Below are 27,043 nucleotides of genomic sequence, written 5' to 3' on the forward strand. Positions count from 1 at the left end.
TCCCATCTCATTCCTGTCTCTCACCTTCCCCTCCTTTAATCTCCCTGCAAGCTGTTTCCTTCCTTTTTTCTTCTCCCTTCCCTCCTCCCCCTGTCCAGCAGTAACTCTCTTCCCTTTCCTTTCCCTCCTCCCATCTCAGCAGCATCTCTCCTTCTCGCTCTCCAGGTCCAGTAGCAGCTGTCCCTTTTTCCCCTTGCCCAGCAGCTTCCCAGACTCCTTTCCCTCCTCCCCTCCCAGCAGCATCTCTCCTTCTCCCTCTCTAGGTCCAGTAGCAGCTATCCCTTTTTCACCATGCCCAGCAACTTCCAAGACTCCTTTCCCTCCTCCCCTCCCAGCAGCATCTCTCCTTCTCCCTCTCTAGGTCCAGTAGCAGCTATCCCTTTTTCAACATGCCCAGCAGCTTCCCAGACTCCTTTCCCTCCTCCCCTCCCAGCAGCATCTCTCCTTCTCCCTCTCCAGGTCCAGTAGCATCTGTTCCTTTTTCCACTTACCCAGCAGCTTCCCAGCCTCCTTTCTCTCCTCCCCTCCCAGCAGCATCTCTCCTCCCTCTCCAGGTCCAGTAACAGCTGTCCCTTTTTTTTTTCACCATGCCCAGCAGTTTTCTCCCCTCCCAGCAACTCTCCTTACTTGCCAGCGCTGCGATTCAGTAAGGCAGCCTCAGGTCCTTTGTTGGGTCGCACCGCCTCTGAGGAAAGCGGAAGTTGCATCATCAGAGGCTGCCCGACTCAGCAAAAGCTCCAAGGCTTCCTTCCTGAATCGCTGCGCTTGTAAGGAGAGCCGCTGGGAGGGAAGAAAGCACAGTCTGAGGCTCCCCATTATCTCTCCGGCCCTGTGCTCCTCGATCTTGCCGGTCCTGCGCGGACCGGCAGGAAATTGAAGATGTTGATCTCGCCGGTCCTGTGCGGACCGGCAGGAATTTTCTGCGGACCGGCGGTTGAAGATTGTGGTCTAAATCCTCCCAAACACCTTTCTCCTTAGGTCGTGTCAGATGACCCTCCAGGACCAATCCAAGCAGAACAGCAAGAATGAATAGTATTTTCTTATGCAGAGGCCTTGGAAGGTGCCATAGATGATAAGCACGGAAACACAGATCATAACATAGTTCATAACTCCTCCAGGTTCACAGGAGCTGGGCATGTATGAATAGGCAGATATTCTTGACTGGAAACACACAGTTCTTGTAAACACATCCAGAATGCATCAGGCAGCAACGATGGTTCATGCAGGAAAGATGGTTCAGGCTTGCTTGACATAAGTGAGGCCTAGCCTTAAGTGTGAGGCAGGAATCACCCCTACAGGTTAATAATCTGAATTGCTTTTTTTTTATTGGTACCTTGGGCACTGAAGGTTAAGTAACTTGCTCAGGGTTATAATGAGCCAGAGTGGTACTCAAACACAGTTCTCTTTGTTATTAGCTCACTGCATTAACCATTAAGCTACTCATCAATGCTAGTGGTTTCAAAGAGAATATTTTTGGCAATCTAGAATAAAGAGCTGTTATCTAAATCCCATATTCATTTGCCTGATGTTTTCCACTCTACTTTGTTGCACTGGTTGCTGATTGTGGGACTTCTTTGGTTTTCAATTTTATTTTTTTATAAATATAGAGTTAATACAGCAACACTTAGGGACAGATTCTATAAACAGCGCTTAACTCGGTAAGCACCTAGAAAAGCAGCACCTACCGCATGTCAATCGTAGCTTGGCATTGTTTGTAGGATCATGCTTAGTTGTACCCTTCCATCTCCTTAAGAACTGAACCAAACTACCTCACCTTCAGGAAAAGATTGAAAACCTACCTATTTGACAATTTCCTTTCAATTTAATATCTCTGCACTCTCTTGACAGTGCAACTATCCTCCACAGTGCAATATGGTACCCGATGAAAGCGCACAGGACATTGGCTCGCAGGATGAGTGCGCGCCGCTGGTTCTGCCGCTTTCATTCCTTACCGTTAGCGTTCTGAGGGGGAAGGGAACCCCCTAGTACACTGAAAATTTCCGTTCTCTCATTGTTCAGGAGTTTTCCCCCACCAGCGGGAGCACGAGTAGTTATAAGTGTAGTAGGGGGGGGGGTTCCCCCCCCCAGAACGCTAACGCTAACGCTAACCATGCAATCAGCTGCTTCCCTTTTCCTATACTGTAATCTTCCTATGCAATATGTTATACCTTCCCCCCCCCTTCCACTCTATAACAGTATATCATTTCCTTCTTTGATGTGATGTATCTATTTCCCCATGAAACTGCATAGAAACATAGAATATGACGGCAGAAAAGGGCCTTCGGCCCAACAAGTCTGCCCACTGCATGGGCTTCTTTCCTGTGAATCGCCTTGAACCTGTGCTTGAAGAGTGCAATTAAGAAATCCCGATTAGATTAGATTTTTAGATAAAATAATAAAGAATATTCTTTTTCAACCACAAGATCCCACGACACAGGCATGATGGTTTCCAAAACACTAGCATCTGGACCTTGGGAACTGTTCTACTTTTTCACAGATGCTATAAATGGACATATTGGTATTTGCCCATTTTATTGGGGGTAAATGATTATACTTGCCGTCCCTGGTGAGCAAAGAAAAGAAATCAATTGGTTGTTTAGTATGATACCCCTAATAACAATTTCAACTACTGTTCTGATATGTTTTTGTGCTCATAATAATCATATAACATATCTTTGACTGCCATTTGTTTTAAAACACATAATTGGACATGGTAACATTTAAAAGTTTTGTATTTATGTTATTTCAAATTACTTTACAAGAATACCTTTTCAATAGAAATTGGAAGTGAATCCAAGCACAATAAACAAAGGGAAAGGAATAAAACCCATTCTTCCAATCCTATACCAAAGTTCTCCATTAACTGTGAAAGGAGATAAAATAAATTAAGGAGCACCATGGCAATCAAATAATATCACAGGACACATCCAGAAGAGCAGAATATAAGGAAGTCTAATCCAGATAATTTCATCCTTCCCTATACCAGAGGGAAGGGAAAATTAAAGGAAGAAGTGCCAATTAGCATTTAACCACTAGTGAAAAAAAGACAACTAAGAAGATGAACCCCCCTCCCCCCCCACACACACACAAACTTAAAATTCTTATATTTACTAGATATTTACACAGATACTTTAGGAAAAAGGTTGCCCCAATTTACACTATCCAGACTTGATTACTTTAAATATTAAACACTGAATACACCATGAGGGCAATTTATTTTAGCTTTATTCATTTTCAATCTAAAAACAGTGCATTCAAGAATTCATACAAGTTATTTGAAAAACCAGTTCTTACATCCACCAATAAAATGCATCACGGCAATTTCTAAAGACATTTACCTATATAAATGGGTGGTTTGAAAAAATTGCTTACCCTCTCTGCAGGTTTGAGTGGGCTCTGATAGCTCTCTCTGAGGGGCTGATGCAATAAGCTGCTCTATAGAAGAAAGATTAGCACTGCAAAACCACTGAACTGAAAGGTAGCACAGTGAACATGCAAAATGCATTCAACTTGTTGCACAAAATATTGTTTCTGGTATTAAAAAAATCTGTGCTAAAATCTAACACAGATTTTTTTTTTTCTTTTACTCTTTTTTTAGTGTTGAATTTTACACCAGCTCAGGCTGTCATAATGATGCAGTGCAGGAGCAAAAGGATTGTCTAAGTTGAAGCATGACATTTCACTCAGATAACTCAAGTGGCCGCTAGACTCCCACCCACCAACCATTAAATCCAAGAAACCCATGAGGTCCCTAATACCCTACTACCTATCCCAAAGATTTTTCTGCTGTCCTAAGGATCCACTTGGCCCTGAAATAATTATTACAAATATCATTTCCTTGTCTAGAAGGAAATCTTCTAAAGGGTGTATTCACCCACGAAATCAGTTTTCAGTTTCCTTCTAAAATAACTTCATTCTTTTTAAAGTTAATTAAAGAGAAAGCTTGATTCATCCATTTAGAGACAGTTATTTGTGAGGGTCAGCCAAATTATAAAAATGTGATTCCAACTTTGCCAAGGTCAGCCTCAGGAGGGCACATAGTGGTGAATAGGTTAATAATAAGTGTATAATGAAATACTCAGGGTCAGGCTGGCTCTAAGGCATAGAATGCATTACCAGCCTCATTACAATTTACATAAGCCTTATTATGCCTTTTCAGACATAGTGGATTGCTTTGTACAGAGTCCCTAATAAAAAAGGTGAAAGAAGCATTCAGTAATGCTCAAGTAAACTATGCATGAGAAACCAAAAATACTTGTTCATGCTTAAGCCAGCACTTATTTATTTATATAGTCTTTCCAACAATTATTCATTAGGAATCAGTGGGGAAAACATGGCCGTCATAAACAGTTAGCAATACTTTGTAAAGTGAGAACATAATCCTACTAATGACTTGGCAACCAAGAAGAATATAGCACTAGTTTTCTATTACACCCGGAAAATAAATTTTACAGTAGTCGCCCCAACGTTGTGGAATGCCCTGCCACAACAACTCCGAGACGAACAACATCTAGATAAATTCAAGATTAACTTGAAGACTTTCTTATTCCGTGACGCTTTCGCCTGTGCTTAGAGCTACCTTCTTTTTTTTTTTTCTCTCTTCTATTTCCCTCTCCTTCTCTTCTCTCTCCTTCACTCTTCTGTTCCTCATTTATTTAACCAACCGCTTTAAAAAAGCGACCCCACCCACTCCCACTTTCTCCTTCTCTTCTCAAAACATGTAACTTTTCCCCTCACTTTCATGTCTGTCCAGTTATGTTTTTGATGTCCACTCATCATCTTTAAATATTTATGGCTTTTTTCTCTTTCTTATAATTTTATTGTTAACCGGCCAGATACCTGTTGATGGTCGGTATATTAAAAAGATAATAAACTTGAAACTTGAAACTTATACAGTAAAGTTTGTGACCCTTTTAATTGGACCCAAGAAGATGGAAGAACTGCAGAGTCTCAATGCACAGATGAGACGAAGATGCAGAGAGGAAGGTTTTAGATTAGTTAGGAACTAGACAACATTCAGGAGAAGGTTGAGCTTACTCCAAAAGAATGGCCCCCACCTTAACCAAGGTGACAACTAGCATCTTGCAATGTAAACAACTTTGGGGGATGCTGACAGTTGCTCAGGAGTGCATGATTTTCAGTATAGTATTTCATGAGATAATAATCAACTGATGCAACTCAGGAGTATTTATATAAAAGACAGACAGATAAAAATGTAAGAACAAATTATTTAAATTAGCTACATGTGAAAATGCAAAGTCTAAAAATTACATAAGAAAAGTAGAGAATATGGCAGTTAATGAACACTTATACCTGGCATCTCAGAACCTGAAGGAAGGAGGACAACCACTGGGAAACCATGATACCAAGCTACAAATTGCAGGAGAATGTGGTGAAATCAATTAGCTAAGCAGGGTTTAGAGAAGGTTTGGATAATTTCCCATAGGCTTGGGGAAATCCACTGCTTATTCCTAGGATAAGCAGCATAAAATCTATTTTGCTACTTGGGCTCTAGTTAGGTAGTTGGAACCTGGGATGGCCACTGTTGGAAACAAGATACTGGGCTTAATTGTTCTTCGGTCTGTCCCAGTGGCAATTCTTATGTTCTTAAATTACATCAAAATGATAGGATGAATGAAATTAGTGAATGAGGCTTTGCTATATGTTAAGGATAGCACAGAGTCAAACAGGAAAACATTCTTCAGGAAACAAAATGCAGTGTGTAATCCTAATGGACAGAAATTCCATGTATGTTGGAGAAGAAGATTGTGGCAGAGTACAGTATATTACCATCCACTGAGACAGAATGAAGAGATGATGGAATGCTAAAAAAAATTAGGACAGTTAGCAAATTTAGTAATACAATAATATTAGGAGATTTAAATTGCCACATTGGCATGTTTTGTCTTTACACACTTGTTTTTCTTCCTTAAGGATTTTTATAGCGTATTGCATTAATACCAATTTTAATGATTTTGTTAAGAACATCAGATGTATGAACTTTTGTGGAACAGAATCAAATGAGCCATCAGAAGTGTGAACAGTGTTCAGTCGGTATCATCACAATAGAGTGAAGACAATTTCACAATGTTCACAAAGGCCAGTTGTTTGGAAATAGAACCAGTGCTGGGCAGACTTCTATGGTCTGTGCCCCAAAATTGACAGGGATAGACAGAGATAAAGAAGACACCAGAATTATCTGGTAGAAGATAACATTAGCTGAGCTAGTCACTGGTAAAATTTGGATGGCAAAAAGGGTGGGTGATGGGGGGATGTTATTAAGTGAGGGAAAGGGTGATAAGGAAGTACAGGATTTGAAAGGAAAGGGTACAGGGAGAGAGGGGATTGTTAGAACATAAGAATTGTCGCTGCTGTGTCAGACCAGTGGTCCATCGTGCCCAGCAGTCCGCTCACACGGCGGCCCTTAGGTCAATGACCAGTGCCCTAACTGAGACTAGCCTTACCTGCATACGTTCTGGTTCAGAAGAAACTTGTCTAACTTTGTCTTGAATCCCTGGAGAGTGTTTTCCCTATAACAGCCTCCGGAAAAGCGTTCCAATTTTTTACCACTCTCTGGGTGAAGAAGAACTTCCTTACATTTGTACAGAAGCTATCCCCTTTTAACTTTAGAGAGTGCCCACTCGTTCTCCCTACCTTGGAGAGGGTGAGCAACCTGTCCTTATCTACTAAGTCTATCCCCTTCAGTATCTTGAATGTTTTGATCATGTCCCCTCTCAATCTCTTCTTTTCAAGGGAGAAGAGGCCCAGTTTCTCTAATCTCTCAATGTACGGCAACTCCTCCAGCCCCTGAACCATTTTAGTCGCTCTACAGTATATTTCTAAGCATAACTTTTGAGTTTTTCAATTCCTGGAGGATGTATTCCCATATAACAGCCTCTGGAAGAGCGTTCCAGTTTTCTACCACTCTCTGGGTGAAGAAAAACTTCCTTACTTTTGTACAGAATCTATCCCCTTTTAACTTTAGAGAGTGCCCTCTCGTTCTCTCTACCTTGGAGAGGGTGAACAACCTGTCCTTATCTACTAAGTCTATTCCCTTCATTATCTTGAACGTTTCGATCATGTCCCCTCTCAGTCTCCTCTTTTCAAGGGAGAAGAGGCAAAGTACCGCCCCGGACATCCTGTATTAGTGTATAAGATTTTTGTTATTGACATGCATCACCTCATACTTATCCACGTTAAACCTCTTTTGCCATGACGCGGCCCATTTCTCGAGAGTGTTTATGTCATGTTGCAGGTCTCCGCAATCCTCCGGTGTCATCACTAATCTGAATAACTTTGTATCGTCTGCAAATTTAATCACCTCACTTGTTGTACCAATTTCCAGGTCATTTATAAATATGTTGAAAAGCATGGGTCCGAGCACCGAACCCTGCGGCACTCCACTCATGACGCTTTTCCAGTCCGAGTATTGTCCATTTACCCCCACACTATCCGTCAGCCAGTTTTTTATCCACGTGAGTATTTCACCCTCGATTTCATGGCTCACAATTTTTCAAAATAGTCGTTCATGCGGAACCTTGTCGAATGCTTTATGAAAATCCAGATATACAATGTTGACTGGGTCACCCTTGTCTATCTGCCTGTTTACTCCCTTGAAGAAGTGCAGCAAGTTCGTCAAGCAAGATCTTCCTTTGCTGAAGCCGTGCTGGCTGATCCTCATCAGATCATGTCCGTCAAGGTGATCAATGATGCAGTCCTTTATCAGCGCCTCTACCATCTTTCCCGGTACTGAGATCAGACTCACCGGTCTATAGTTTCCCGGATCTCCCCTTGAACCTTTTTTGAAGATCGGCGTAACATTCTCCACCTTCCAGTCTTCCGGAATCCTTCCCAATTTTATCGACAGATTGGCTTTTAGTTGAAGCAGTTTAGCTATAGTCCCTTTCAGTTCCTTGATTACCCTCGGATGGATGCCATCCGGTCCCGGGGATTTATCATTTTTAAACCTATTTATCTGCCTGCATACCTCTTCTAGACTGACCGTCAACCCCGTCAGTTTCCCATCTTCATTTCCTGCATATATCCTCTTTGGTAAACACAGATGCAAAAAATGTGTTCAGTTTGTCGGTGATGGTTTTGTCCTCCTTTAGCACTCCCTTTATTCCATGGTCATCCAACGTCCCCACCACTTCCTTCGCAGGTCGTTTCACCTTAATATATCGCATGACTGGCTTGAAATTTTTCGCCTCCTTGGCTATTTTCTCCTCGTAGTTTCTTTTGGTACCTTACCGCCTTATGGCATCTGCTTTGATGTTGTTTGTGCTTTTTCCAGTTTTCGTCCATTTTTGACCTTTTCCATTCCATAAACGAAGTCTTGTTGCCTCTGATCGCTTCCTTCACCGCTACAGTGAGCCACGCCGGTTCCTTGTTCTTTTTCCTCTTGGATCTCTTGTTGATATGCGGTATATATAGATTTTGCGCCTTGGTGACCGTGTCCTTAAAAAGGGACCATGCTTGCTCTACCATTTTTACAGTGCTTATCCTCTTCTTAATCTTCTTCCCCACCATGAGTCTCATCCCTTCGTAATTCCCTTTTCGGAAGTTCAGTGCCGTGGCCATCGTACTGGATCGATGTTTTGCCCCGTGTCCAGATTGAAGCGGATAATATTGTGATCACTGCTTCCCAAGTGTCCCTTCTACTTTTACACCTTGCGCTGGTCCTTGTAGTCCATTTAGAATTAAGTCCAGAATCACATTTCCTCTTGTATTTTCTTTGACAAGTTGTTCCAGGAAGCAATCGCCTATAGCATCCAAGAACTTGGTCTCCCTAACATAGCCGGAGGTGCCTAGGTTCCAGTCTATTCTCAGATAGTTGAAGTCACCCATGATAACTGCATTGCCTCCCTTGCAGTTACGTTTAATCTCATCCGTCATTGCTCCGTCAATTTCTTCGGACTGCCCCGGGGTTTGGTAGTAAATGCTGGTCTTCGTTTCCAGGCCTTTTGTTCCTGGAATTTTGACCCATAGAGACTCTAACTAATCCATTAGTTGTGTTGTGTTCTGTCCAGTAGATTCAATTCCCTCTTTGACATAAAGGGCAAGTCCCCTACCTTTCTGACCCACTCTGTCTCTGCGGTATAGCTTGTATCCCGGTAGCACAGTGTACCAGACATTTACCTCGTTCCAACATGTTTCCGTGATGCCAATGATGTCAAGGTTATCTTTTTGTGCCATAGCTTCCAATTCCCCCATCTTATTCCATAGGCTCCTTGCGTTCATGTACATACACTTTAGTTTGCGGCCTGTTACTTTCTTGCATTTCTTTCCCTCTTGTGTCCCTTTCAATCCCTGTCTTACATAGTAACATAGTAGATGATGGCAGATAAAGACCCAAATGCCCAACCTGATTCAATTTAAATTAAAAAAAAAAAAAATTTTTTTTCTTCTTAGCTATTTCTGGACAAGAATCCAAAGCTTTACCCGGTACTGTGCTTGGGTTCCAACTGCCGAAATCTCTGTTAAGACTTACCTCCAGCCCATCTACACCCTCCCAGCCATTGAAGTCCTCCCCAGCCCATCCTCCACCAAACGGCCATACACAGACACAGACTGTGCAAGTCTGCCCAGTACTGGCCTAGTTCAATATTTAATATTATTTTCTGATTCTAAATCTTCTGTATTCATCCCACGCTTCTTTGAACTCAGTCACAGTTTTACTCTCCACCACCTCTCTCGGGAGCGCATTCCAGGCATCCACTACCCTCTCCGTAAAGTAGAATTTCCTAACATTGCCCCTGAATCTACCACCCCTCAACCTCAAATTATGTCCTCTGGTTTTACCATTTTCCTTTCTCTGGAAAAGATTTTGTTCTACGTTAATACCCTTCAAGTATTTGAACGTCTGAATCATATCTCCCCTGCCTCTCCTTTCCTCTAGGGTATACATATTCAGGGCTTCCAGTCTCTCCTCATACGTCTTCTGGCGCAAGCCTCCTATCATTTTCGTTGCCCTCCTCTGGACCGCCTCAAGTCTTCTTACATCTTTCGCCAGATACGGTCTCCAAAACTGAACACAATACTCCAAGTGGGGCCTTACCAATGACCTGTACAGGGGCATCAACACCTTCTTCCTTCTACTGACTATGCCTCTCTTTATACAGCCCAGCATCGGCAGCAGCCACTGCCTTATCACACTGTTTTTTCGCTTTTAGATCTTCGGACACTATCACCCCAAGGTCCCTCTCCCCGTCCGTTCATATCAGCTTCTCTCCTCCCAGCATATACGGGTCCTTCCTATTATTAATCCCCAAATTCATTACTCTGCATTTCTTTGCATTGAATTTTAGTTGCCAGGCATTAGACCATTCCTCTAACTTTTGCAGATCCTTTTTCATATTTTCCACTCCCTTTTCGGTGTCTACTCTGTTACAAATCTTGGTATCATCTGCAAAAAGGCACACTTTTCCTTCTAACCCTTCAGCAATGTTACTCACTAACATATTGAACAGGATTGGCCCCAGCACCGAACCCTGAGGGACTCCACTAGTCACCTTTCCTTCCTTCGAGCGACTTCCATTAACCACCACCCTCTGGCGTCTGTCCGACAGCCAGTTTCTGACCCAGTTCACCACTTTGGGTCCTAACTTCAGCCCTTCAAGTTTGTTCAACAGCCTCCTATGAGGAACTGTATCAAAGGCTTTGCTGAAATCCAAGTAAATTACATCTAGCATATGTCCTCGATCCAGCTCTCTGGTCACCCAATCAAAAAATTCAATCAGGTTCGTTTGGCACGATTTACCTTTTGTAAAGCCATGTTGCCTCGGATCCTGTAACCCATTAGATTCAAGGAAGTACACTATCCTTTCTTTCAGCAACACTTCCATTATTTTTCCAACAACTAAAGTGAGGCTCACTTGCCTGTAGTTTCCTGCTTCATCCCTGTGACCACTTTTATGAATAGGGACCACATCCGCTCTCCTCCAATCCCCAGGAATCACTCCCGTCTCCAGAGATTTGTTGAACAAGTCTTTAATAGGACTCGCCAGAACCTGTCTGAGCTCCCTTAATATCATGGGATGGATTCCGTCTGGTCCCATCGCTTTGTCCACCTTCAGTTTTTCAAGTTGCTCATAAACACTCTCCTCCATGAACGGCGCAGAATCTACTCCATTTTCTCGTGTAACTTTGCCAGACAATCTCGGTCCTTCTCCAGGATTTTCTTCTGTGAACACAGAACAGAAGTATTTGTTTAGCACATTTGCTTTCTCCTCATCACTCTCCACATATTGGTTCCCAGCATCTTTTAGCCTAGGAATTCCATTTTTTATCTTCCTCCTTTCACTAATATATCTGAAAAAATTTTTATCTCCCTTTTTTACATTTTTAGCCATTTGTTCTTCCGCCTGTGCCTTCGCCAAACGTATCTCTCTCTTGGCTTCTTTCACTTTCACCCTGTAGTCCTTTCTGCTCTCCTCTTCTTGGGTTTTTTTATATTTGATGAACGCCAACTCTTTCGCCTTTATTTTCTCAGCCACTAGGTTGGAGAACCATATCGGCTTCCTTTTTCTCTTGTTTTTATTGATTTTCTTCACATAAAGGTCCGTAGCCATTTTTATCGCTCCTTTCAGCTTAGACCACTGTCTTTCCACTTCTCTTATGTCCTCCCATCCTAACAGCTCTTTCTTCAGGTACTTTCCCATTGCATTAAAGTCCGTATGTTTGAAATCCAGAACTTTAAGTATCGTTCAGCCACTCTCCACTTTAGCCGTTATATCAAACCAAACCGTTTGATGATCGCTACTTCCCAGGTGAGCACCCACTCGAACATTAGAGATACTCTCTCCATTTGTGAGGACCAGATCCAATATCGCTTTTTCCCTTGTGGGTTCTGTCACCATTTGTCTGAGCAGAGCCTCTTGAAAGGCATCCAGTCTTCCCCTCTATCTACCTGCATGGTATCCTCTAGGTATACCGGTTCCCGAACTATCAACTCCTAGTCGACTGTCGGCTTTCCCCTTCTTCCTAGTTTAAAAACTTCTCAATTTTTCTCTTGATTTTGCTTGCAAATAGCCTCATTCCATCTCCGCTGAGGTGGAGTCCATCCTTCCTGAATAGCTTGCTGTTCCCCAGAACGTCGTCCAGTTACGCACGAAGTGGAATCCTTCTTCTTCACAACAGCGCCTCATCCACGCGTTGACTGCTTACAGCTCCATCTTCCTCTTCTCATCGGTATTGGAAGGATCTCCGAGAATGCTACCTTCGGCATACTGGTCTTTAGCATCCTTCCTAACATCCGGAACTTCCTAGCATCCTTCAGTACTTCCCTGCTGTAGTTCCTGTTGCTCATGTTGTTAGTCCCCACATGGATCACCACCGCCGGATCTTCCTCTTCCACGCTATTGATGATACTGTCAATGTGGCTCACTATGTTTTCTATTTTGGCTCATGGTAGGCAGGTCACCAGCCGATTCTGTCTTCCTCCCGCTTTGTAACTGTTGAATTGTCTGATGATGGAGTCCCCTATGACTATTGCTGTCCTCTGTAGCTTTTCTTGCCTCTCTAGCCGCTGGTGTATGACCATCTCTCCAGCCATAGGTCCATGTCCTCTGTGTACTTCCATCTTCCCTCAACCTGGCGTTGACTTGCACCGGAGTCGTCTTCCTGTGGGTTTCCAGGTGTCGCTGCTATGTCACCCATTTCTTCCTTGTGCTTGTCCTCCAGGTGGTTCTTCCTCACTCTGGGTGTATCTTGGCAGTTCCACTGTTGCTGGTGATTTTCCACAGCCTCCCTGTATGCCTCCTCGATGAAGTTCTCTAACTCCCGGACTTCTTCCTCAATGGTTTCCTCTGTCTTGGAGTTTTCTGCCTCTCTGTCCTCCTCCTCCACTGCTCGAAATGCTTCTAGTTCCTGTATTCTGCCTTCCAGGAGTCTAACTGTGATTGGTTGGTGGTGTAAATAAGAGAAAAGGCAGGAACTGCGTTAGGATTGGTTAGGGTGTTTTAGCAGGATGGAGGGAGTTGTGTGTGGAAACAGGGAAGGGTACAGTTGTGCTTTGTCTGAAGGAATTTTCCCCTTCCTTGTGTTTTGTTTGTATTTCTTGCATTTTGTGTTGGGTTGTGTATGATCTGTGCTGGTGTTTTTTGGGTTTGCTGGAATCGTGTGTTAGACATGGGTTATTGGGAGATGATCGTAGCTAAAATTGGTGAAAGATGTGATTTTGACCCAGTTTTGGCTGGGAAATCAGCAGTTAATAAATAATTAATGTAAACTTCAACCTCAAAGGCAACACTGCTGCGAGGGGGGAGGGGGCTATGGCTTGGCGTTACCATAGGTAATGATTGAAGGCTGTTATTGAGGTTTAGAATTTAATGGGGAGCTAGTTTCTTCATTGAATAGCTCCTTGGGGGTTTGAAAAGGCATTGGGGGTTTGTTGTTGAATTGATATGGATCTGTACTGAGAGTTTATGAGAATGTTACGATAGTAATTTTATTTATTTATTTAAAAAATTTCTATACCATTTACAACTAAACATTTTACATAATTTACATACATAGCTTTAAAACAGAAACATGATAAAATAAACATACAAGCAAACGTAAAAAATCGTGACTACAAAATAATACCATAACTTTGCACAATAACGAGAACTTATTTAGTATGGGTAAGTTAAATTGTGAAGGAGCTGATGGAGTGTGAATGCTAATGTTAAGTAAACCAGCATTTAATCATGAAGAAATGGAATTTATGCAGTGCGCCAAATTCAACTCTGGCTACTTTGATGGGCAAACAGGATGGACCATACAGGTCTGCTAGCATTTACTCTGGGGCCAATATTCAGCCAGTGGGAGGCAGCCTGCATAAGTGCCATGGTTTGGAGCTGAGGCAAAGATATTCAATGTCAGGCTGTTTCTGGTGACTGGCATTGAACATCTGAGTTTGTTTTGTCTGGCACTAACTTAACTAGCTAAGTGAATATCAGCACTGGCTGGTTAATAGTTGACAAAGATATGACTGCTATTTATGTGGTCCAATTTGCCTGCTAAATTTAGCCGGTCATTGCTGAATATTGTTGGTTATAGCCAGTAAACCTTTCAGCGCTGGCTGTAAATCTTCAACCAAGATAATCGATTATCTTGTCCTGAATATTTGTGGTTAGGTGCCAAAATGCTATTTAACTGGCCAGCAGCCATTTCTGGCTGATTAAATAACCTTGCATATCGGGGTATATATTACGATGGTACTATGATTGAAATATTCTACACATGTGGTAATACTGAAGTGGCATATTTAATTTTGTGCCCTTGATCCCGTTTACATATTGCTCAAACCTCAAGAGTTTTCAAAACTTGCATGACTGAGCACAAACACTGTGGTGCTGATATATATCATGGGCAGTCAGACTGCAGAAGTTAGCCGGGCTGACTCTCATGATCGGCACTGAGCCCAGATATTCAATGCCAGGCCATTTCCAGTGTCCAGCAATGGCTATCTTTTATTTTTTGGCTGCTATAAACTTAGGGGTCTTTTTATTAAGGCGTGTTAATCGATTTAGAGCGCGCTAGAGATTAGCACGCACTACATGCTAAGACATCCATTATATTCTATGGATGCCTTAGCATTTAGCGCACGCTAAATCGGTTAGTGCGCCTTAATAAAAGGACCCTTTAGCTGGCTAAGCGTTTTAAATTTTGCGGTTAGTCAGTTATCCGTTAGATGCTAATATTCAGAAGTTTATCGTCTGCTGAATATTAGCACTTAACTGGTAAGTGCTATTTAATCAGCCAGGAGCTGTTTCTGGCCAGTTAAACAGTGGTAAATATCAGCCACTGTGTACTTTGGAGCAAAGCGAAGAAACCCTTAGTGGCCTACATTACTGGTGCCTAAGTTTGTGATAGGCACCATACAGTGCGATTCTGTAAACGGCGCCTAAGCACGATGAACACGCAGATGGCGCTTTTTTCAAGGCACCTGCCAATTTAGGCACTGTTTATAGAATGTGGCCCTTAAGGACTAATGCACTTAGACGCCTCTGCTATTCCACTGTTCTCAACACCTGAAGAGAGCAGTGAAATACAATCAATCTACAAAGTCTCACAGCTAAAATGTGTCTTTTTTAATCACCCAGACAAATGAGATGAAGCATATTAAAAACAAATATAGTAAGACTCTATTTGTTTGCCTGTGATTGAACAGGAACACATCAAAGGTAAATCCTCCCAGTGCAAGAAAGAAGAGAATTAAAATTCAGAGCACACTGCGCACCACCTGTTTTTTCCATGCATAGGCTACAGGAAGCATGTTTCAGCAGAGAAGGATAATGAAGGGAAATTGCAGTTTCTTCTGTTGCCTAAAAGAATATTACACTGTCCTTTTCAGTGAGTTGTGAATATGAGGGTGACAGGAAGATGCTGCTTTAATACGAGGTAGACCACTGTGTGCAACACATCCACTGAATATATAGTAAAATGTATGCGACTTAAGCATTTCTAAGCAATATTTTATTCCACATTGATGACACAATGAGCCATTATCTCATCACACGTTTCTGTTCTTTTGCTGATTCCGAGACAATATATCAATGCTCAAGTGTTTATGTGGAGTTATCAGTTTTAATCCGGGAACTATTACTCACTGCACGATTCTAGTTATTATCCTTTATAGATACCCTGCCAGAAAGGCTTGCTTTTAGCAGACGCCTATCTACATAATTTCAATACAGAGGAGAAAGGTTTAACAAAATGCCATGCAGCAATTTTATTATACCGGAAAACATTTTGGCAGATAACTAGGGTTACTGGTTATTGCCTTTAACCAATCAGCCTTCATTGAATTTGCAACACCCCACCGCCCGCCCCAACCTAGAAATGAAGGGCCATTCGTTTTAACCAATAAGCATGGTGAACTGACTTCATTTATCATCATAAGAAGTTTCTACGGAACAGGGCTCCAGTGGACCTGGCAGGGGATTCCTAGATCCTACAGTGAAAGAAAATGGAGAGTAGCTAGAGGTGGCAAAGCACAGTGATGGAAGAGGAGCTGACAGCTGGATCTACAGGATTGTGAGGGTTTTCTAGGCCCCACACAGGGAAGAGGAAAGGCTGATGGCTACAGGCAGAGGAGGGAGGGAACAAGAGGTAATAATAGCTGAGAAGGCTGGGTGATGGAAAGTGCTTGGGCTGTAAGGTGGAGATTAATGTTTATTTGGGAAAAACTGCATACCCTTTCCCTGACAGAAGTTATTTATTCAATGGGGACAGAGGGTGCTGGATTTTTAGTAGCACTGCTTAGCCAGACAGAACCAAATTCTATATATGTTGCCATAAAATCTGCGCTATTCTATAAACTGCCTCCAGAGTTAGGCATGATTTATAGAATATGCATAGCACCCATGTGCGCAACAAACATTTAGGTCTGACCATTAAGGCCAGGGGTGCCCAAAAAGCCAATCAAAATCGACCAGTAGATCGCAAGGCAACGCGAGTTGATCACAGAGTCCATCCCGGGCTCTGTGATAGACTCACGTTGCCTTTGGTTTCTCCCTGCTTCCCCGACGCCATAACAGGCTTTTGGCTTAAGGCCTTCTGGCTCCCTCTCATCTACGAGATTCTAATGGGGGTGGGGTGGGAAAGCTGGTTCCTGGGGGTGGGGTGAAAGCACGCCAGTGGCCTGGGGGAGGGTGTGTGTCTTTTTTGGGATGTGGAATGAATCGCCCGCGTTTCCATTGTTGTCTATGGGGAAATATGCTTTGATATACAAGCACTTTGGTTTACGAGCATGCTTCTGGAACAAATTATGCTCACAAACCAAGGTTCCACTGTACTTAGAAAACTATTCAGGTACATACATGCATAAATATTTGCAACATATAATATGTGCTTTTACATGGTATATGTGGTATTCTTGGGTGGAGTCTGGCAAAGCCGGGGCTATTGTACACATACATGGGTACATGTATGTACATGGGTGTACACATACATGGGTGTACATGGGTGTACACATACATGGGTGTACATAAAACACCCATGTATGTGTAGAAACTTAAGCTGAACACCAAAAACAAGGAAAAAACTGCAGAGCGGAATGTACAAGGTGCAGGAATATTTATTGAAAGTCTATACAAAATTGTAATCCATTAAAATGGCTCTCATATACATGGAATACGGACCTAACACGGTCTGTGTTTTGGAGAAACACTCCTTCCTCAGGGGTCCTATTGAGGAATGAAGGGGCTTTGAACCAGACGCCACCAGTGGTGAGTGAAATGTGTGAAGATCAAAGAATTCCCAATGATGTCAGCATATATGAAATGTAAAGGAAATGTGTGAAAGGAATGTACCTGGTCCAGCAAGAGAAGATTATGAGCTATTATGTGTGTGGCGCGTGAATGTGAATGATTGCTAGATTTATTAAATTGCGAGAGAGACCAAAAACGTGTGAGCTGCCCCTTATGGCCAATACGGTGGCATTATTGTTTATGATGGCTAAAAGTGTGAGAAACTTGAGTATGAAACAAGTGAGGGGAGGCATAATGAAAATTATGGAAAAAAATACCCCAAAGCAAAACTGTGAAAAAATGGTGATATGGGTCACCTACCGGAATGTACGATGTATCACATATACTAGAGAGTCATGCGAAGAACAACGTTGTAATATAAAATAATCAAAATGCTTAAATGAAAGAAAAAATGTAATTTGTAAAACTAAATTAAACCTTAAGTTTATATACTGCATCATCTCCATAGAGATAGAGCTCGACACGGTTTATAGGTAATTCAATAAATGATGGAAGGACATAAGAAATTAGAGGTTATGAAGAGGATAGCTAGCTTTACATTTTAAATAGATAGCTTTACATTTTGGAGAAAAGCCAGGTTTTCAGATGCTTTCGGAATAATTGGAATGAGCTTAGGCTCCGCAGTGGGGCAGGGAGGTTATTCTAAAGCTCAGTGAATTTGAAGAAAAGGGATTTCCCTAATTTACCTGCATACATGACGCCTTTTAATGAGGGGAAAGATAGTTTTTGTGGGCGGATCTGGTAGTGTCAGGTCTCAAAGAATTCCAGGATAGTGGGATTAGGGGAAGAAGAATGCCATGTAGGATCTTGAAAATTAGGCAGGTACATTTAAAGTGAATCCTAGAAATCACTGGTGAAGTTTTGACAGAAGCGGGGAAACATGATCAAATTTGCTTTTTGCGAAGATCAACCTAGCCGCAGTGTTCTGGATCTGCTGAAGTCTTTGAAGATTTTTCTTGGTTAGACTTAGATAGATGGAATTACAATAGTCCAGTCGGGAAAGAATGATTGATTGAAAAAGAACATGTGCAGAGGTAAAGTATGGATATAAATAGTAATAAATGATGATATATTGAATGCTAGACAGGGGAAAGCATACAGGAGCTAATCTTTATACACCAGATATGGAACAAAAGCCAGTGTGGCCAATGCAGACACTTGAGAGATATTAAAATGAAGGATTAAACACACAAAATATGGCAGACAGGAGCAACAGTGGGGCACGCAAATTACCGCTCAAAATGTATTTAAAACATGCTAAATGGTAGCAATGAAGATGTTGATGAAGACAGGATAGGTTTTACTCGTGAATAATGCAAATTAAGAAGCCAAACTGAGGCGGCGGGAACAAGTTAGCATAGTGTATGTGGCAAACTGAAGCCATGCACCAAACTTGTAACTTAAGTTAAATAAAGTCAAGTGTGACACCAAACGCTGTAAAAAGGCACAAGGATTGCAGATGATCACTTGGTTTGAATCGGAAGCAAGAAATTCTCCTTCAGGGCTAACGCACAGAGTGACTATGTACTGCTATTGAAAGTGAAAGAAGAGATGCCATGGGAAACCAGCTGATTTTGAATGGATGACAGGACATGACGTCAGAAACACGCACATGATGTGGAAGTGGAACATAAGAACATAAGAAATGCCGCTGCTGGGTCAGACCAGTGGTCCATCATGCCCAGCAGTCCGTTCATGCGCGGCCCTTTGGTCAAAGACCAGCGCCCTAACTGAGACTACTCCTACCAACGAACTTGTCTAACTTTGTCTTGAATCCCTGGAGGGTGTTTTCCCCTATGACAGACTCCGGGAGAGAGTTCCAGTTTTCCACCACTCTCTAGAAGAACTTCCTTACATTTGTACGGAATCTATCCCCTTTCAACTTTAAAGAGTGCCCTCTCGTTCTCCCTACCTTGGAGAGGGTGAACAACCTGTCCTTATCTACTAAGTCTATCCCCTTCAGTACCTTAAATGTTTCGATCATGTCCCCTCTCAATCTCCTCTGTTCGAGGGAGAAGAGGCCCAGTGAGTGAGAGATGAACATATCGTAATCAGAATGTGAAAGGAAAAGGGGGGGGGGGGGAGATGAAGAATGATAGGAAACCTGAATCGAGTTGTGGGCAGGAGTAACGAGAACAGTATACTACAGAACAGACAGTTTTTGCAGGGAGAGATGAAATGATTCAGAAGAACAGTGTAAACGTAACAGCGGAATGATGAGTGGCGAGATGAAAGGGGGGGAGGGTGTTGTGTGCATGGAGGAAGGTGAATAATGTTGAGAAAGATGAGTGCATAAAGTGATTGTGTATACGATGTATATGGGACATAAACAAACAGAGGAGAGGAGTGTATGGATGAAACTTAAGCTGACCATTCCTGCCTGCCTTGTAACAGCCATAAATAACTGTGACTATTCTGGTATGGAAGCCATACAAAGCACACAAAACTTAAGATATTTTAATGCGGGACCTTCCCGTGTGCTGTGCCTAGATTTAATGAGACACATTTATAGGGTTACAAAAAAAGTATTTGCGGGTTTTGTGCTAATGTTTCCATTCGCACATGAGACCTGCAAAAAACTGATGCAGGAGCACTTACCTCCTCCTATTAAGAAAATATTGGATGCTCCCATAGTAAAGTGTTTTGTGATATTTTGCTGTTAGCATATGGTAACCCTGTATTAAGTAAAGGGCTTCATAGTCACTTATGTTGCCTATATAAAATAAGAGAAAACAAACAAAGCAGACCAATAGAATCCACACATAAAAGTCTTCATTTCAAAAGCTCCCAGGAACAGATGTGCCCAATGTGGCTGAATTTCACCTATATGGCTGCATCAGGGGTACAGCAACTGGTGAAATGCACACTATCACCACCACAAATGTGCCTGGTTCAGTGAAGATTAGCATAATAAAGCTGCAGCCATCCTGACTGAAGAAGGGCAGTGACGTGACTGCTACAGCAAGTGGGATATTTCTGAGAGAGACTAGCGCAAAGCGTGCATCCCTTAATTATAATGTTGGAAACTGAAGCTGAGTAATTCCCTTGAAACAGCTAGTTGGGTGAAACACAAATTCATGTCGGGTTCTTGTTTTTGGCTACAGCTTCCTTTTTGAAAGTGAATCTCTGCACAAGATAAATTGCATTCTTTTTCAGTAATGAATGATTTGATATTTAAAAGGAAAAAAAGGATCAATGAAGAATATTATAGCCTAATGCTCTGAGAAGGAGAGCATTTTGAAAGGCTACTTCTGATAATCCAATATCGATCTATTTATAGAGAGAGAGAATGCCCCAAAAGCTGCTTAAGGAATATATAGAATGTTCTGAAGTGTTATCTTCTTAGCCTGAAATTGAATGTGGGTATAGGCACTATTCAGTAAAAGATTTATTTTGATCCCATTCTGAGTTTTCGATTTTGCCAGCATACTACCTGTATGTGCATACTGTATGTTTAACCAAGCTGAACAAAGGAGTTCCCCAGGGGTGAGGTTTACTTTTTTGCATTTACTTTATAAAATATCTTTGTGTGCATGTAAAAGAAACAAAAGAAATCTGTGCATGCTAAACAGTAGGTATACAAGTAAATGAGTAATTCCCCCCTCCCCCCCCCTTTTTACTGAGCTGCGATAGAGGTTTCTACTGCGGCCCGGAGCTCTAAATACTCCAACGCTGCTCAGACACTCAGAGAATTCCTTTGAGCATCGGAGCACTGTTGGAGCATTTGACACTCCAGGCCACAGTAAAAACCTATCATGGCTTAGTAAAAGAAGGCCTAAGAAAGGGAAAGTATGGTGCAACCTACCACACAAGTTAGGAAGCCCACTAGCAAAATACCTGCCAAGAGTAAGTCAGTAAGGAACACGAGGGAGAAGAAGTGAAAGATTATGCTTTTATCTAGTCAGCTTTTAATGAAGCACATAACAAAATGTAAATTATTTCTCTGTTAAGAAGATATTAACATAATGAATGCAGAAAATGCAATTAGAATTTAACAGAACTGTAACCTGGATTTGCAACTGGAGCACTGCAAACTCATTTACCTGGACTCGAAACAAGGGCTACATCAATCCTATTAACACTGTGAGTAATAAAACACAACACAGCACTATTAACCTGACTTGCAATAAAAAGAGTGCCATTAGTCTCAACTTAGACCCGCAATAAAAACAGAAAAATATGCTATTAAGCTGGTTATGAGAAATGAAGAGTGCTGATGCTATTAACCTGGTTATGCAATAAGGAAATGTCAATACTTCTAACATGCATTTGCAATTAAACTAGTGTCAATGTGGCTGACAAAAGGAGTTTATAATTAGGAAGATGCAGTTAGTACTGACCTGGATTTACAACCAAGATCAGGCTTTAAGATTTAATTTGGAATAAGAATTGATCTTTGTGTTTAATAAAAGTACTGACCTGTATTTTTACACAATTAAAACATTATTTACATAATGCAGAGATTTTTTTTTTTGCATGTGAATTAAGAGTTTGGCAAATGTGCTTTGGAAAGATTTTTATGACAGTGAAAAGTGAATTCAAATGTGATTTTATACTTTGATTTGTGCATCTACTGTATATCAGCGGTTAGCGGCATTTTTAGGTAGAGTACTGAATTTCCCTACAACAAAGGAGGATGGGGAATCGGTTAAGATTAACGTCTCTCTCTTACACAGCTTTAATTTTCTTCTTAAGTCTCTCTCTTGATCTCATGCAATCATGCACTGTACCCATGCTTTTTCACCACTAAGACACCCTCTCAGAGGCCCCTCAACCACAAGGGGGCACCCGCTCAAACTCAAGGGCGGAAAATTTCACGGCGACACCAGGAAGTATTTCTTCACGGAGCGAGTGATTGATCAATGGAACAAGCTTCCAGTACAGGTAATCGAGGCCAGCAGCGTGCCAGATTTTAAGAATAAATGGGACGCCCATGTGGGATCCCTAAGTGGGTCAGGGTAAAACATTGTATAATATTAAGGGGAGGGTCTATAGAGTGGGCAGACTTGATGGGCCTTGGCCCTTTTCTGCCGTCATCTTTCTATGTTTCTATGTTTCTAATGTTCTTTGAAGTGTGTCCTACTGTTGGGCAGATAGGCCCAAATTCTCTAAATGGCACCGTAAGTTAGGCGGTTTAAGGTAGGTGCAAACAGTTAGACATTTACCCTTAATTCAAGACAGCTGAATGTCCAAATTTCTGACTAGCATGCAAATTTCTGCATGCAACTTATAGAATACAATCATTCGTCTGTGCAACTTAATAGATTAACTAGATGCTAATTAGCTTTAGCAAACAATTTTGGGCAAAAAAATTGTTGTTAATTGACGGTTACATGTATAATTGACCCTTTGTTGGTATTCCATAAGTTGTGTGCTCAAATTCCACAGCATGCAACTCCAAGGGGGCATGGATCCAGGAGGTGCATGGAGGGTCAGGTAGTTATACATGCAGGCTATAGAATACTACTCTCCAATACTTTACCCTACCTCCAAAATATCCAGCGTTCCCCTCCGTAGGATTACAAATTGTTAAACATACTCTCATATATTTCAAATGTAACAAAATGTGGCCTCAGGTACACCTCCTCCCCCTTAGTAGTGTTCAATATCGGTGGGAATACCGGTGTTTTCATTCCTCATTGACTCACATTCTTTTTTTGCAATTATTTAAGTAAACTTTTAAAAAAACTTTTTAACTTTTTTATCCACCGTGCTCTTTTTAGCAGTTTCCTTGAGATTATTCTATTTAAAAATGTTCAAATAAGTTGTATACTTAGCTTATCATGCTACTGGGTTACATAATCCGACATGTTTCGCAACAATTTGCTTTATCAAGGATCCCCCAGAGCCACTATGTCCACCATCTTACTCAAAGTCTTGCAAAAAACTTTGAGTAAGATGGTAGACACAATGGTTCTGGAGGATCCTTGATAAAGCAAATTGTTGCGAAACATGTTGGATTATGTAACCCAGTAGCATGATAAGCTAAGTATACAATTTATTTGAACATTTTTAAATAGAATAATCTCAAGGAAACTTCTAAAAAGAGCACGGTGGATAGAAAAGTTAAAAAGTATAAAAAAAGTTTACTTAAATAATTGCAAAAAAAGAATGTGAGCCAATGAGGAATGAAAACACCGGTATTCCCACCGATATTGAACACTACTAAGGGGTAGGAGGTGTACCTGAGGCCACATTTTGTTACATTTGAAATATATGAGAGTATGTTTAACAATTTGTAATCCTACGGAGGGGAACGCTGGATATTTTGGAGGTTGGGTAAAGTATTGGAGAGTTGTGTTATATGATTCCCAACCATAAATGAAACAGATTTAAATAGTGCCATCTTTAGTGTGAGGCTAAGTTGGCATTTACACACTAACCGCCTACAGCATTGATGCCAGCCATTGAGCTGGCATAAGTGCTCATGCCTAACATTAGGCACATAAGTGCAGATTTTCACTGTTCCACAATGACATAATAGCAGTTCTGCACAAAGTGCACCTATAAAAGATGCCTAAAATTAGGCAACTAGATTGGCTCGCCTAGCTGATCTAGACGTCCATTGGCACAGAAAATAAGCAATTAGCAGCCCAGAATTAGCTTAAATTAAAATTAATTAGATGGCAGGAGCCTAACTGGGTAGGCGCCTAGTCCAAGGCACCTATCTCAAAATAGGAGTAGTTAGGGGCAGATTGTGGGCATATTTGGCATGGTAGGTGCCTAAAATGGACTTAGGTGCTGGTAGACACCTAGTTTAGGTGCTAGTATTTAGGCCAAGAACACGCTGCCATAAATAGGGAACGCCTAAGATTAGGATGCCTAAATCCAGTTTAGGCGCTGCTAGGTGTTATTCTAACTTATGATTGACATGTGCCACGCACCGCGTGCCTTATCGCCTATGTTTTAGGTGCTGTTTATAGAATTACCTAACATTAGGTGATCTAAAGAAAATTACCCATTTAAGGGGCAATTTTATGAAGGATGCCAAAAATTATGCGCCAAAGGGTTAGCTGATAGATTAGAGAGTGTAACAGGCATACTTATCCATGACAATCAAGTGGATTTCATGAAAAGTAGATTTATTGTAGATAATGCTTGAATCTTTCTAGATTTGATCTGTGTGGCAAATATAATGGGATAACCTTCTACTGAAGTTTCCTTGGACACAGAAAAGGTGTTCAATATAGTGGAATGGCCAAATGTTACACAGGTCTTAAAATATTTTTGTATGGGAGAAAACTTTTAAGATGGGTGCAGGAGTTACATACCAAGCCTGTTTCCAGATTTAAAGTCAACAGTCTCTTTACAGACATTCAACTCACTTGAGGTACTAAACAGGGCTGTCCCATGTTGCCCTTATTATTTAATCTGGAACTACAACCCTTGTTAACTACCAACCGGAAAGAGGTAATTATTTCAAGGTGTGTGAATACAAGCTGCTAGCTTACACTGGTGATCTACTAATATTCTGGATACTCAACCAACCTAAAGTAGTAGACCTATTTCCTCCTTTTCAAATTACCACACTGAGACAATTGAATAAGAATAATAATAATAACAGTTTATATACCGCAATACCGTTAAGTTCTATGCGGTTTACAAAAGATTAGTGGAGTATAAGTTGAGTTGACGTACAAGTTGAATTAACTTAAGGGATGTGGGGAACAATTGAAGGTAATGTCATTTAACATTAACATTGCACAAAATGATTGGGTGCTCTTAGATTTAAATAGTTCCCACTACAATCAAAATACGAGGATTCCATTCAATAAAGATCAGAAAATAATGGTATATATTGAAGAACTAAGGCCAATACTGGGCAGACTTGCAAGGTCTGTGTCCTCTGTATGGCCGTTGAGGATGGGCTAGGGAGGGCTTCGATGGCTGGGATGGTTGAGATGGGTTTGAATGAGCTTTGACAGACTCTAGTAGATGGAACCTAAGCACAGTATCGGGCAGAGCTCTAAGTTTCTGGGCTGGCCCACAAATATCTAAGAAATAGGACATTTTAAATTAAATCATTAATTTATACAGTGTGCATGGTTGGGAAGACTGGATGGATCATTCGGGTCTTTATCTGCCACCATTTAATATGTTACTATGGGCACCTTTTAGTAAGGTGCGCTAGCGTTTTTAGTGCACACACAAAATTACTGCGCGTTAAATCGCGCAGTATGCTTCTAGAATAACGCCTGCTCAATGCTAGCGTTAAGGTCTAGCGTGCGCTATTCCGCACATTAAGGTCCTAATGCACCTTAGTAAAAGGAGCCCTATTTCTTATTATGTAAATTATATATTTAAATATAGATAATATCTTGGAGGTTTCCTATGGCAATGGTTCTCCACCCAGTCCTCAAGGCATACCCAATCAGTCAGGCTTTCAGGCATAATGAATATGTATGAGATAGTACGTACAAATCTATCTACGTAGTATGAAAATCTCTCTCTTCAATAGGATATTGTATCCCATAATTTTCAGAGGAAAATAAGAATACACGAAATATGGGAAGCTGAAGTCAGTTGGGAGGGAACAGACAAAAAGCTGGGATGAGTTTTAGAAACAGGTTAACTGACCATCATTGTCTGTTAGCTATAAATGGCAGGATGATGAGTTCTTGACACTCCTCCTATCTTTTTGGTGCATCGTGTACAGCCTAAGGTGCAGCACGAACAGACTACTTGAAGTTTACACATGCACAGACTACTTGAAGAATGTTATGCTGTTGTACATCTACACACCTTAGTGGAAAAAACTATTCTGTCTCTTTCTCATACAATTCTTGCTCCTTCCCTGTCTCTTACATCTCTCACTCTCTCCCTGCCTACAGCTTTCGCTCACAGCTTTCATTCTCTCACTGCCTATATTTATTTATCGGGATTTATTAACCCCATTTATGAAAAGATTTACCCAAGTGGTATATTTCAGCATTAACATTCAGCATATCAGTATATCCTTTATCTTTTGTGAACCGCATAGAACTTAACGGTTTTGCAGAGTACAAGCAAAGGCACTTGGGATATATCAAACAATCTGATCCTTGCTGACCCTGGGGAATGTTAGTGAAGATAGTAACATATGGGCAGGAGCCATTCAGTCTAACAAAAGACCTTTTACTTAGAATGCTACTGCAAGTAGATTAAATGACTCCTAAAAGACCAGTACTTTAGATTAACAAAAAAAAACCCCACTTTATGTATAATACTGGTGAGTATCCTCAAGCTCTGAACTTTCTCAGATATGATAAAGGCAGATGCTTGAACTACTGTATTTTTTGCTCCATAAGACGCATCTCACCATATGACGCACCACAGATTTAGAGAAGGAAAACAAGAAAAAAAACCATTCTGAACCAAACTGTATACTAATATATACCCAACACCTTTAAATTCCATTCCAGCCCCCCCAATCAATCATCACTTTTATATACCCCCAGCACATTTAAATTCAATCCCAGCCCCCCCGCACCTTTAAATTCTGACCCAGCACCACCCCCAATCAATCAACATTTTTATATATCCCCCAGCACCGTTAAATTCAATCCCAGCCCCCCAGCACTGTTAAATTCCGTCCCAGCCCCCCCCCCCCCCCCCCCGGAGGTACCTTTAAATGTTGGCGGTCAGTGGATGGCTGCCTGCTGCTTGTCGGGGCCCGCGGTGCACAAATGTGCTAATGCCTGGGCCCAGACACTTCCCTAATTGGGACGGTTGCTGGTGCTTCGCAGGGATGCTGCCTGCTGATTACCAGCACGTCGGGGCCAGTGGTGCACAAGCGCGCTGCTGCGTGG

The 27,043-nt window shown here is 41.6% G+C and overlaps 1 protein-coding gene across 3 annotated transcripts in view; it reads right to left on the reverse strand.

Moving 5' to 3' along the window:
* Nucleotides 1-27,043, reverse strand: part of MACROD2 (mono-ADP ribosylhydrolase 2) — a 1,978,548-nt gene that overhangs the window by 101,481 nt on the left and 1,850,024 nt on the right. The window contains exon 17 of one of the 3 annotated variants that reach the window (XM_033936387.1): nt 2,768-2,863. The exons of the other annotated variants lie outside the window; for them this stretch is intronic. Coding sequence (XP_033792278.1) covers nt 2,772-2,863 — 92 coding nt within the window. The 3' untranslated portion in view covers nt 2,768-2,771. The remainder of the gene's footprint in view (nt 1-2,767; nt 2,864-27,043) is intronic. 3 annotated transcript variants of the gene reach the window in all.

Source organism: Geotrypetes seraphini, chromosome 3 (assembly GCF_902459505.1).
Source record: "Geotrypetes seraphini chromosome 3, aGeoSer1.1, whole genome shotgun sequence".
Taxonomy (NCBI): domain Eukaryota; kingdom Metazoa; phylum Chordata; class Amphibia; order Gymnophiona; family Dermophiidae; genus Geotrypetes; species Geotrypetes seraphini.